The sequence below is a fragment of the Notolepis coatsorum genome, assembly GCF_963971535.1.
Source record: "Notolepis coatsorum genome assembly, chromosome: 4".
Taxonomy (NCBI): domain Eukaryota; kingdom Metazoa; phylum Chordata; class Actinopteri; order Aulopiformes; family Paralepididae; genus Notolepis; species Notolepis coatsorum.
Window position 1 is genome coordinate 123,242,879 of NC_140168.1, and position 12,870 is coordinate 123,255,748.

General features: G+C 41.6%; 1 protein-coding gene across 1 annotated transcript in view; it reads left to right on the forward strand.

Annotated features, from left to right (window-relative positions):
- The window catches only part of LOC311226677 (BPTF-associated chromatin complex component 1-like), a gene marked incomplete at its 5' end in the record, with an annotated part of 37,711 nt that extends 25,235 nt beyond the window's left edge, over positions 1–12,476 (forward strand). Inside the window, 3 exons of the mRNA XM_084312092.1 lie at positions 2,828–3,042; positions 4,139–4,246; positions 9,408–12,476. Coding sequence (XP_084168218.1) covers positions 2,828–3,042; positions 4,139–4,246; positions 9,408–9,472 — 388 coding nt within the window. The 3' untranslated portion in view covers positions 9,473–12,476. The remainder of the gene's footprint in view (positions 1–2,827; positions 3,043–4,138; positions 4,247–9,407) is intronic.
- Between the last annotated feature and the right edge of the window lie 394 nt (positions 12,477–12,870).

The window sequence follows — 12,870 nt, forward strand, 5'->3', positions numbered from 1 at the left end:
AAAATACATGTTAGTTTAGGAATAAGGGGCAGGTAACTATAAGATTTATTCTTCTTCCTGCTCCTTTTGTCCATGGAATGACTATTTATGATTTTTTTTTTTAATGAAGAAACTATGATTGTATTTAGGGCTGTCTTAAATGCTTCGAAGCTTCGAACGTTCGATTCGATGGCACAAGCTTCGAACATTAAAAAAAAAATCGAAGTTTAAAAAAAAAAAAAAAAATATATAAAAAAATTTTTAATTTTTTTTTTTTACTTCGATTTGTGTGTGTGTGTGTGTGTGTGAACTACCCATCCCAGTTAGGACAGCCGAATCCCGTCCAATCTTTCGCCGCCGACTAAAGACTCACTTCTTCAACCATTATCTGAAATGATAAAAAAAAAGAAAAAAAAAATCTAACCGTGACTAACCTTACTGTCATGCACTTGTCCTAATAAACTAACCTACACTGTAACACGCAACACTTTGATGAACATTGTTACTCAGCTGATAGAGTTGTACCCTTCTTGCTGTCTTGTCGTACAGAACTTGTAAGTCGCTTTGGATAAAAGCGTCAGCTAAATGACTAAATGTAAGTGTGTGTGTGTGTGTGTGTGTGTGTGTGTGCGCGCACCTTGTAGAATTCCACACATAAGAAAGAAAGATACTGGGATGAATAAACAAAATGGGAAATAAAATGTAGAAATGCATGCAATACATAAATAAATATGAATCTCCATATATGAAATATAACATTTAGATAAGGTGCTACTGAGATGTTTTGGTGAGTTCTTTGTTTTTTTGTGGAAGTTGCCCTTCTTAAAAATGCATGAACATTCACTGATAATTGGTCTGTAGTGGAGTCTACAAGGTCTACATTGCCGGACCTTGTAGACTGACATAATTCTGTGCATAGTTTAGTCTACACAGGCCATATTTCAAATAATCAAAATCTTACTTCATTCATCTTAAACATTATTGATTTGGGGGATTGGTAGTTCCCATGAAATCTGAAGTTGTTCAAACGACAACAGCGATCCACCTTGAATTAAATCACACAGCCGAGTGAAACCTTGTTGGATGCGTCAGTCACGAAAGGGGCTACTTAATTAATTAATCCAACCCACTTTATTTATAGAGCACATTTAAAAACAACAACGTTTACGAAAGTGCTGTACAAGTCCCACAACATAAGATAAATTTTTTTTTTTTTTTTTCTATTTTTTTCCCGAAGCTTCGAATTAAAATCGAAGCTTGGCCCCGAAGCTTCGATTGCCAAAAAAAGCTTCGAAGGTCAGCCCTAATTGTATTATTCCATGTGGCAAATAAAAACTCTGAACTGAACTGAACTGAACCCATTCTGCAATCTGTTAATAAAGTTTTCAATCAATCAAGTTAACTTTGAACCTCGGTTGTCAAGCCGCGTCAATGTTGTGTATGCATCTGGGTGGCATCACAACGGTGTTCACTGTGCCTTTAAGACAGCACGGTGGCCTTACGACAGTGCTGTGAAGTACCGTCAAGTGTTGTGGTAACGTCAGTTGGGTTGGTGTGCTGTTGTGCACAGCTAGCCCCTTTCGTGACTGCGATGTGCAAGCCAGGGGCTTTTGAGCATAAAATAAAATGTCTAACCTTACGTCGTAGTCCGGTGCGTTTTTGGAAACATTATAGACTATAGTCATAACAGATACAGTGCTTTGAGCACACGCGCACACGGGGCTAACCGCTAACGTTAGCTAGCAAGCAGCTATATAGCTAAAACGCTAACTAGAAGCTAACCACTGTATACAGTTCCAATAGACTAACATACACCTCTGTGATTTAAATGTGTCCTTGCCTTAGACTCGAGGGTTGTACTAGGGTTGGATGCCGTTCCCCGTTGGTCAGTCTGTCTGTTTTCCATCTTCTGCTGTGTTTAATGTTATCTGTTTGCGAGTGCTTCCTTGACTGATGACTAGTACCGCGGGACTTTTATTCAACATTCTATATTTCCGCGGGTTGGCCAGTACTGCGGGAACTTTTATTAAACATTCTATGTCCGCTGGTCTTGTGCAGTGCTCTCGTGGCACTGTCAACTCACCAAGTGGATAGCGTGGCGCCGTGGCCCATTCAACTTAATACCGTCACACTTTTCTTTTTCTTTTTTTGCCACACGGGCCATAGCACCAGTGCTACTGAAGTCAATCCATTCATCGCACAGACTGACGTCAGTGTAGCACGTGCGACATACATATCGCACTGTACAGCCCATATGCATTTGATTTTTTAATTGTAGCGTGTGTAGGGACAAAACGCCAATGGATTTGGTACAATACACGTTGCGGCTTATAAATAGCCTCAGGACGGGCGCCCCAGTGGCGAACCACATAGCGCGCTCAGCCGCGACACGGCCGACCCGGGTTCGACTCCCGAACCAGTCGTTATTTGCCGAATGTCTTCCCCCCACTCTGTCTCCCATTCCTCCTCTGTCTCTCTCTACTGGACTGCCCAGTAGCAATAAAGCGATAAAACGCCAAAAAATAAATCTTAAAAAAAAATAGCCTCAGGAATTAGCCCCGATCATTCCGAAATAACACTCATATTCACCACGGTATAAAACGGGAACGTATGGATGGGAAATTTATAAATTGTTTGCATCTTGAACGGAAGGTTCTTACTGTCAAATGACTATGATATTCTATCCATAGCTATAATATAAAATATAGATTTAGCTCTACAAACAACGTGACGCACAGTGAAAGTCTGTAATGGAAAGCTGGCCTAGCTATAGCTAGATGGGGAATTCCAATGTCCGTGAATGTGTTAACAAGTGGAAGTTGATGACATCATCTCCCTGGTCTCCCAGTGCGCAGATCAAGACCACAGTGAAGAGGAAGCTGTACGACGAGAGCGGCATGCCCATCTCCTCCGACACGCCCAAGAAGACCGCCAAGAAGGCCGCCGTCGCCATGACCACCCAGGGCGCCACGACTGTCCTATCCGTGCCGACGGCTCAGGTTGTCGTGACGACGGGACTCCAGGGCTCCGTTCAGCCCCCCATGAAGAAGCAGAAGACGGCGGGTGAGTGGAATGTTCCGGGAGAGGGAGGAGTGACACGGGGGGGGCGGGGGGCTGAAGCCCCTGCAAGAATATTTCCAAACCTGAAATAATGAACAGTAACAGTAATGATAGTAGCAGGGTTTGCACAAGGTCCTTGAAGTGCTTTATTTTTTACCAAAAAAAGTCAAGGCCTGGAATTCCTTGAAAACAGCCAATTCTTTAACAACGTGCTTAAAAAGTCCTTGAAGTTCCAATAATGATCCTGTGATTGCTGTTTGGAAGCTGACCGCTGGAGTGTCGTGTGTCACGGTGGCGATCTCCTCATAATCCTGCGTAATGGGACACAGTAGCAACACATCCTGAAAAGATCCGCCAGTGAAACGATATGTAGTACTCTCTCTCTCTCTCTCACTCACTCACTCACTCACTCACTCACTCACTCACTCACTCACTCACTCACTCACTCACACGCTAGGCTAGTGTAGCACAAATTAATGAAAACGGATACGGATCTGCTTCCCTGGCTTAAAACTCTGGGAGAGGTGTTTTTGGCCAACGGCTAGGCTAGCTGGTCCGTATCCGCTTCCATTCATTTGTGCTAAGCTAGGCTAGCTTACAGCGGGATAGATTTCTACTGAACGCACGGAGAGGAAATTGGTCTCTATCTTCTTGTCTGACTCTGGAGAAGACAGTCGGTGCGTTTTCCCATAATGTTGGCATGTTCCTTTTAAGCAGGTTATCTTGGGCCAGCTGCTTTACAGCTGGGTCGTCCACATTTTGTGCTCTAGAAATGAGACCGTGGCCTTTTCTGGATTTCGTGGCACTGGTCGTAGTGGTCGTACACAACTAGAGGAGCTCTTATGGGTGATTTCACTGTTTCATGCATCTCTGTTGGGAGGGTTTTCTCTGCTTCAGGCGAACTCTGTGATTCAACTTTGCCAAAGAAGCCATATTTCTTTCATGAAAATAGTTACATGGTGCGGTTTTACACTAATAGAACTAACCCCATTAACTAAAATTGGATTAAATCGAATAACTAACCCCATTAACTAAAATTGGATTAAATCGAATAACCCTGCAACTTTCCTTGTTCTTCTCTGTGTGTGCATGCTTGCAGACGTGACGCTGAGTGCCCTGAATGACTCTGACGTCAACAGTGACCTGGTGGACATAGAGGGGCTGGGAGAAGGCTCCAACTCCAAGAAACTCAACAACTTTGACCAAGGTGGTAAAGCACACTTTCACCTACAGTACATGTCCTTGCTGTCAGGTTAAAAGCATTTCACCAAAACAATAATTTATTTCACAGGATTTTACGAGTAAAGATGATTAAATGTATTTCTATATTTGTAGATAATGTATTTTGGAGAGAGATGGGGAGAGCGATAGATGGGGAGAGAGAGAGAGAGAGAGATGGGGGGAGAGGGAGAGAGAGAGAGCGCACAGTGGTTCTTAAACTTTTAATGTCAAGAACCCACAAATTGATACGTAATAGGCCATGGACCCCCCTTTCATAAGGTATTATTGCCTTGTCTCCACTAGCCAGGGTTTAGCCGTCCTGTGGCCCGTCTGGCACACAGGGAGTGTCTCCATTGTCTTCAGAACCTTTGCCAAACCTGGCTGGACCCCGGCTGAGACGGCCACCTCTCACAACCTGGCCAGACCTGGCTGCGACTGCTGTGTCATCACGGTTCAGCTTGTGTAGTGTGTACAGTTGGTTGTGTGAATGGTGAAAGGTTACCTAGCAACTGGTTTACAAGAAATGCAATGGAGACACAAACCCAACCATACCATACCAGACCAGACCAGACCATGGCTAGCCCCAGCCAAGCTGAACATGGCTAATGGAGACTAGATGTGATTTAGTTGAGAATTCCATAACTGTCGGTGGCTAGGAGATGACAGAGGAGAGTGAAACCAGAATAGCCATTCTTATGCATTATTTCATTGTACTAACTGAAACTATCTTAATCTTTTTATGCTCCTTCTTTGTTATCTGTTTTACGTAGAGCACTTTGAATTGTCTCGGGTGTAAATAAACTTGCCCTGCCTATTAGTGAAACAGAAATGTTCCTGGGTACCTCCTGGAAGCCGCTCAGGGACCCCCGGGTGTACCCAGACCCCACGTTGAGAACCACTGAGGGCTAGCCAATAGGTGACGTAGGTCTTGGGTTGGATTTGAACCCACAACACCTACAGTACATGGTATGCACCATAACCCACTGATCATCCGGGATACACCAAAGCAGCCCGGTGTACGTACATGTACTGTTAAAATACACCAAAGCAGCCCGCTGTATGTACACTACAGTACATGTACTGTTAAAATACACCAAAGCAGCCTGCTGTATGTACACTACAGTACATGTACTGTTAAAATACACCAAAGCAGCCCGCTGTATGTACACTACAGTACATGTACTGTTAAAATACACCAAAGCAGCCCGCTGTATGTACACTACAGTACATGTACTGTTAAAATACACCAAAGCAGCCTGCTGTATGTACACTACAGTACATGTACTGTTAAAATACACCAAAGCAGCCTGCTGTATGTACACTACAGTACATGTACTGTTAAAATACACCAAAGCAGCCCGGTGTATGTACACTACAGTACATGTACTGTTAAAATACACCAAAGCAGCCTGCTGTATGTACACTACAGTACATGTACTGTTAAAATACACCAAAGCAGCCTGCTGTATGTACATGTACTGTTAAAATACACCAAAGCAGCCTGCTGTATGTACACTACAGTACATGTACTGTTAAAATACACCAAAGCAGCCCGCTGTATGTACACTACAGTACATGTACTGTTAAAATACACCAAAGCAGCCTGCTGTATGTACACTACAGTACATGTACTGTTAAAATACACCAAAGCAGCCCGCTGTATGTACACTACAGTACATGTACTGTTAAAATACACCAAAGCAGCCCGCTGTATGTACACTACAGTACATGTACTGTTAAAATACACCAAAGCAGCCTGCTGTATGTACACTACAGTACATGTACTGTTAAAATACACCAAAGCAGCCTGCTGTATGTACACTACAGTACATGTACTGTTAAAATACACCAAAGCAGCCCGGTGTATGTACACTACAGTACATGTACTGTTAAAATACACCAAAGCAGCCTGCTGTATGTACACTACAGTACATGTACTGTTAAAATACACCAAAGCAGCCTGCTGTATGTACATGTACTGTTAAAATACACCAAAGCAGCCTGCTGTATGTACACTACAGTACATGTACTGTTAAAATACACCAAAGCAGCCCGCTGTATGTACACTACAGTACATGTACTGTTAAAATACACCAAAGCAGCCTGCTGTATGTACACTACAGTACATGTACTGTTAAAATACACCAAAGCAGCCCGCTGTATGTACACTACAGTACATGTACTGTTAAAATACACCAAAGCAGCCCGCTGTATGTACACTACAGTACATGTACTGTTAAAATACACCAAAGCAGCCTGCTGTATGTACACTACAGTACATGTACTGTTAAAATACACCAAAGCAGCCCGCTGTATGTACACTACAGTACATGTACTGTTAAAATACACCAAAGCAGCCCGCTGTATGTACACTACAGTACATGTACTGTTAAAATACACCAAAGCAGCCCGCTGTATGTACACTACAGTACATGTACTGTTAAAATACACCAAAGCAGCCCACTGTATGTACACTACAGTACATGCACTGTTAAAATACACCAAAGCAGCCCGCTGTACGTACACTACAGTACATGTACTGTTAAAATACACCAAAGCAGCCCGGTGTATGTACACTACAGTACATGTACTGTTAAAATACACCAAAGCAGCCCGCTGTATGTACACTACAGTACATGTACTGTTAAAATACACCAAAGCAGCCCGCTGTATGTACACTACAGTACATGTACTGTTAAAATACACCAAAGCAGCCTGCTGTATGTACACTACAGTACATGTACTGTTAAAATACACCAAAGCAGCCCGCTGTATGTACACTACAGTACATGTACTGTTAAAATACACCAAAGCAGCCCGCTGTATGTACACTACAGTACATGTACTGTTAAAATACACCAAAGCAGCCTGCTGTATGTACACTACAGTACATGTACTGTTAAAATACACCAAAGCAGCCCGCTGTATGTACACTACAGTACATGTACTGTTAAAATACACCAAAGCAGCCCGCTGTATGTACACTACAGTACATGTACTGTTAAAATACACCAAAGCAGCCTGCTGTATGTACACTACAGTACATGTACTGTTAAAATACACCAAAGCAGCCCGCTGTATGTACACTACAGTACATGTACTGTTAAAATACACCAAAGCAGCCCGCTGTATGTACACTACAGTACATGTACTGTTAAAATACACCAAAGCAGCCCAATGTATGTACACTACAGTACATGTACTGTTAAAATACACCAAAGCAGCCTGCTGTATGTACACTACAGTACATGTACTGTTAAAATACACCAAAGCAGCCCGCTGTATGTACACTACAGTACATGTACTGTTAAAATACACCAAAGCAGCCTGCTGTATGTACACTACAGTACATGTACTGTTAAAATACACCAAAGCAGCCCGCTGTATGTACACTACAGTACATGTACTGTTAAAATACACCAAAGCAGCCCGCTGTATGTACACTACAGTACATGTACTGTTAAAATACACCAAAGCAGCCCGCTGTATGTACACTACAGTACATGTACTGTTAAAATACACCAAAGCAGCCTGCTGTATGTACACTACAGTACATGTACTGTTAAAATACACCAAAGCAGCCCACTGTATGTACACTACAGTACATGTACTGTTAAAATACACCAAAGCAGCCCGCTGTATGTACACTACAGTACATGTACTGTTAAAATACACCAAAGCAGCCCGGTGTATGTACACTACAGTACATGTACTGTTAAAATACACCAAAGCAGCCCGCTGTATGTACACTACAGTACATGTACTGTTAAAATACACCAAAGCAGCCTGCTGTATGTACACTACAGTACATGTACTGTTAAAATACACCAAAGCAGCCTGCTGTATGTACACTACAGTACATGTACTGTTAAAATACACCAAAGCAGCCCGCTGTATGTACACTACAGTACATGTACTGTTAAAATACACCAAAGCAGCCCGGTGTATGTACACTACAGTACATGTACTGTTAAAATACACCAAAGCAGCCTGCTGTATGTACACTACAGTACATGTACTGTTAAAATACACCAAAGCAGCCCGGTGTACGTACATGTACTGTTAAAATACACCAAAGCAGCCCGCTGTACGTACACTACAGTACATGTACTGTTAAAATACACCAAAGCAGCCCGGTGTACGTACATGTACTGTTAAAATACACCAAAGCAGCCCGCTGTATGTACACTACAGTACATGACTTGTACTGTTAAAATACACCAAAGCAGCCCGGTGTACGTACATGTACTGTTAAAATACACCAAAGCAGCCCATACATTTCCAATAATGTTGGCATGTTCCTTTTTTAACGCTCACCATCCGCTCAAACCCTATGGATAGAAATGCTTCACTGCAGTAAGACGGTTAATCTCGCCTTGCCGGACCTGCGCAGGGTACCGTTGTGTCAGAATCCATTATCATCGCACTTGTTGATTTGTATTTGTATTCCCAATCACCGTTGTCTCGCCCAAAACGCACCTAGCAAAATAGTCAGGGGAGAGATGTTGCCTCATCGGCATTTCCGTCATAGGAGGAGAGTGTGGCTACTGGCTAGCTACAATACTTGTTGTTGTTGTTGATCCTGTTGGTGTTTTGAAATCCGTAAAACAACAAAACGAGCGGAAGGGGAGAATTCCGTCTTGAGACGGTGGGGCAGACGGGACGCTTGTATGAACTGAAGGTGGACTAATTGCCTTTGTGGTTTATCTTGCCCTCCAAGGGGACGAGTGGGAATTCCAGGCCAGCACAGCCACCTGCTTTCTGCACAACACTTTGTTTGATTCTGGCAATTACCTGTTTGGCCACAGTTTTGCCTTTCCTGCCATATTTCCTGCCTTATTAGTCAACTCTTAACAGTGTTCACAGGCGGTCCTGCGTGACCGCATGCTTTGTGTTTCATGCGAAAATATATAGTGATGGACACGGCGTTGTATTTATATTCTACCTGCATCTCTTGGAAACTTGGAAATCACGTAATTTAATGGGGAAATAGGGCTGCTCTGCTGTGTATATATACACACACGTGATATGTAAATCATCATACTGTGTTTATAATGAAAAGGTTTATTTCATGTTTATAATTGTTGTTTTGAGTCTGTAAATTCTATCATATTCTCTTATTTTAATAGTTTTTTCCCTCTTTGCAGACAGCCTGAACCTCGATTCCAGTCTCATCATGAACTCCAGTGACCTTCCGCTGCTCTCCCGTTGACCTCTCACCTTTCCGCCCTCCCTCATTGGCCAAGAGCAGATGCCCCCCCCCCCCCCCTCAACACATTCGGCCTCTGTCACTGAATGGGATACAGACTCTTCCTGATGGGTTGAATTTATCAAGGCTTTTGGATTGTTTTTTAAGAGTTATTCTTTTTTTTGTAAGTTATTTCTCACCACGGTTGTAGTGTTTAACTCTCAATCCTTTCCCTCTGTTCCATTTTTTTTTTTTTTACATTATCCTGATCACACATCTGTTCATTGACTTGGCCCGGAAAGGCCCCTGGTAAAGAAGCCACAAAGAAAGGGAAGGTAGCATTTTGAACACAGCCTGAGATGCTCTTCTCCCCCCTGTGTTGCTTGTTTATTTGAGAGAGAACGCCAGGAGCAGCAACACGAGGAAGCAGAGAAAATACTTTTGGAAACGCGAGTTTTTTATTTATTTTTTTTTACGGCTGCATCTCGAAGATAAAACGCTCAAGAGTTTCACTTCCTGTTTTTTTTTCTCTTTTTTTCCCCGGCCTTCCAGATGCAGCCGTTTTTGCATATTGCTGTTGTTGGAAGCGAAACCTCGTAACTCGCCGGTTTTAGCGTGTCTTAATGTTATTCAATCTGACTTGACAGGGTCCTGTAGGTGTTAAATAAGTTACACAACCCTAAATCCCACGAAATCCCCGCTCAGAACCCGATTTGTAATTGAAAAGAAGTAATAATAATTAAGTAGTCTGAAAATGAGGATGTTTTTCTTATTAATATCTAAACTTTTTATTTATATTTATTTAGATACAATGTTTTGATCCAACACACGTTGATTGTGTTCAGTATGTAAATAATACTTTTGTACTTTTTTTTTTCACAGTATGGAAATTCATAGTAGGCCTTCTGTCATACAGTATGTAGCCATGAGGCTCAGTAGAGGCCAGCATAGGATACACACCATCACTAGGCTCTTGTCTGAGTGTTGAGCGTAAGAATTACGTAGACGGTGTGAATGATCATTTATATATTTGTATGTAAGTTGCTTTTGAATCGTCTATAAATTCCCTCCTTCCTCTGATCTTGCCGAGCAAAGGTCTAGGGCAAGCGGGTTAGAAGGGAGGGAAAGGGTATATAGATATATCCAAACAAAAGCCAGTTTGTCTCCTAATTCTTTTGTTTATTTGTAATGTGCGTTTTGAGAACGAGTTGAGAGATATCCAACAATATGTATACACTGTTGTAGTACGGTGCTGGTCCAAATAACAAATAGTTAACCATCATGGAGATATGCTATTGAAATCACAAAGTTCAATAGTTACGTTTAAGGGTTAACTATGAATCTAATGATTTAAAAATGTAATGGACACTTCACATGTTTCCGCAACATTACTATACGGCATAAAAGCAGCTGAAAACTCACTATACCTGCACATCCTGATTTCTACATTCATTTGTGTGAAACTGGAGGCTTAAGATGGCTGATGTTTTTCCCGCCAAAAGTGGCCCTTCTTATCTTACATGCCGCCGTGTGGCTCACTGGACTAATGCACACAGATGTGGTTCAACTGATCTTTCTGCAGCATTTGTTTTGAATTCTATCGGGAAACTATTCACACCACTTCCCACTGTAGTAAGATTTATTATTTTTCTTCAATACAACTAGTCGTGAGGCCAGTCAGAAAATGTACCCCTCCTCCATAACAAATGTTAAAAATGTAAATTGTCCCACATGCCTTTAAAGGTTCTACAACCCCCTTGTAAACAGGGTCATTACATTTGAATTGGTGTAGTTTTGTATAAAGGCCTTGCTCTTTTAAGTGGCAGTGGAATGATATATGACCATGCTGAATGGGTGTTGAATAAAGTCGGCTGTTAGTTTTTACTAAACACAATCTTATCTCGGTCGTGTTGTGTTTTCCGGCGAGTGTAGCTTATTTTACGAGGCACTTTGGCTTAATTTCTTTATATAAATTCTGCCGTTTAGAGACAGCATCCTGTACATCTCAGAGATCAGCTCAGGAAAAACAACCCATTATATTTTTGCATTCACTCATTTTATTTCACCACAAAAAGTACATTATCTATATACAGCAACAAGACGAAGACGATATGAAAACACAAATTAAAACCTCTCCTAAGGCTAAAGTGGAGAAGGTTAAGTATAAACCTGATGATCTGGGCGGCTACGATTGAGCCTAATAGCATAGATATGTCAGATTTACCTACATAATGTGGGATTGTTTGGTTTGGTTTATTTGAAAGTTAAAAATAAATGCAAACAAACACATTTAGTCCCCAACTGAGACATTGTAAATAAGAAAGGAACCACAGTTCTGGGGTAACACTTGTAATAATGTACTGTACAATATTTAATCAATTAAAACCATTCTGAGGTATATACTTGGGCAAGTGTTTAATTTCAAAAGGTTATGTCCATTTCGGAAAACAATTGTTACCTGGTAATTCAGTTGAGTCCATCCTCAGAAATGTAATTCTTTATTTAAATTTTTTTAAAGCAAAGTTCTGAGGAGAGAGCTGACTTCAATCATGTTCCATAGTCAGTTTATCTTATTTTAAAACAATAATTTAGTAAGTAAGTGCCAATACAAGGCTGGGCAATATACCAATATTCATTGTTCATTGTGTGTATGTGTGATTGTATTGTGGATCAAATATATATATATATTTTTGAACATGAATCGTGACACTCTTGTTATCGACATTCATGATAAAAATAATTTTCTACAGTACAGATTTCTGCATTTCTTTTATTTTACTACGCAGACCAACACGATGACCATTATATGGATTAGTTAACCTATACCATACCTAAGCACATAATCATGATATACAGTATATTAATATAGTAAAGAAACTCCTTTTGAATAGTTATGTATCTGCCCTAGAGACCCAGGCCTACGTAGAGTCACTTTCTTTTTATTCAGATGACATAATCTAATTTCATAAGGAAACTTTCCAAAATACATAAGAGGTAGTTAGTCACTCCTGAGCGAGGATGGGGATGAAGAGAGTGTGTGCCTGACTGGAGCAGCACAAACCATACTGGCAGCCAAAAGAGAGACCAGCTACCAGTAATGATGTGCTGCTACAGCCTGGCAAACTGACTGGACACACACACCAGTAATGATGTGTTGCTACCATGTGACATGATGAAAACGGGTGATCTCACCCCAACTAACACCAGCGCGCGTCCTGTCCTAGTGAGAACGAGAGATGACAAGAGCGCAGGGACACTTGATGAGAGGACAACCAGCTCCCACTCACAGCACTTCTGTGCCTCTTTTAGAGCTCAAACACTGACACACAGCCAGGAGAAAGAGCACAAAGTGTGACACCGCTTTGGAAAGCGAGAGAACGATAAGAGAGGGAGATGAAAGGAGACGCCAGACTCGCTAACCG